The sequence below is a fragment of the Gekko japonicus genome, unplaced genomic scaffold (genome assembly GCF_001447785.1).
Source record: "Gekko japonicus isolate JY-2015 unplaced genomic scaffold, Gekko_japonicus_V1.1 scaffold692, whole genome shotgun sequence".
NCBI lineage: Eukaryota > Metazoa > Chordata > Lepidosauria > Squamata > Gekkonidae > Gekko > Gekko japonicus.
The window spans coordinates 822,864-823,124 of record NW_015169194.1 but is presented as its reverse complement, the minus strand read 5'-3'; the positions used below and the strand labels follow the sequence as shown (position 1 = coordinate 823,124).

The following is a 261-nucleotide window of genomic DNA, read 5'->3' as shown; positions in this document are numbered from 1 at the left end:
AAACAATTACAAAACCTAGCTTCTAGATTTTAGAAAAAGATGAGGCCTTTTAAGAAACAGAAGTAAACACTGAGTCTACTCAGAAGCATACCTGTTGTTTCTGCTCCAGAGTACTTTCCTTAGTGTAAGTGCTACTTGTGTCTGCGATTTCCCGTGATACAGACTTCACATCTTCAGTACCAATTGCTTCTGAAGTATCTCCCATTTCCAAAACAAGCAAAAAAACCCCTGAAATGACAAAAATACTGAGGAATTTATTAC

At 36.8% G+C, this 261-nt stretch overlaps 1 protein-coding gene across 1 annotated transcript in view; it reads right to left on the bottom strand.

Moving 5' to 3' along the window:
* Nucleotides 1-205, bottom strand: part of ARL14EPL (ADP ribosylation factor like GTPase 14 effector protein like) — a 17,176-nt gene extending 16,971 nt beyond the window's left edge. Inside the window, exon 1 of the mRNA XM_015416286.1 lies at nt 92-205. Coding sequence (XP_015271772.1) covers nt 92-205 — 114 coding nt within the window. The remainder of the gene's footprint in view (nt 1-91) is intronic.
* Nucleotides 206-261: the final 56 nt, after the last annotated feature.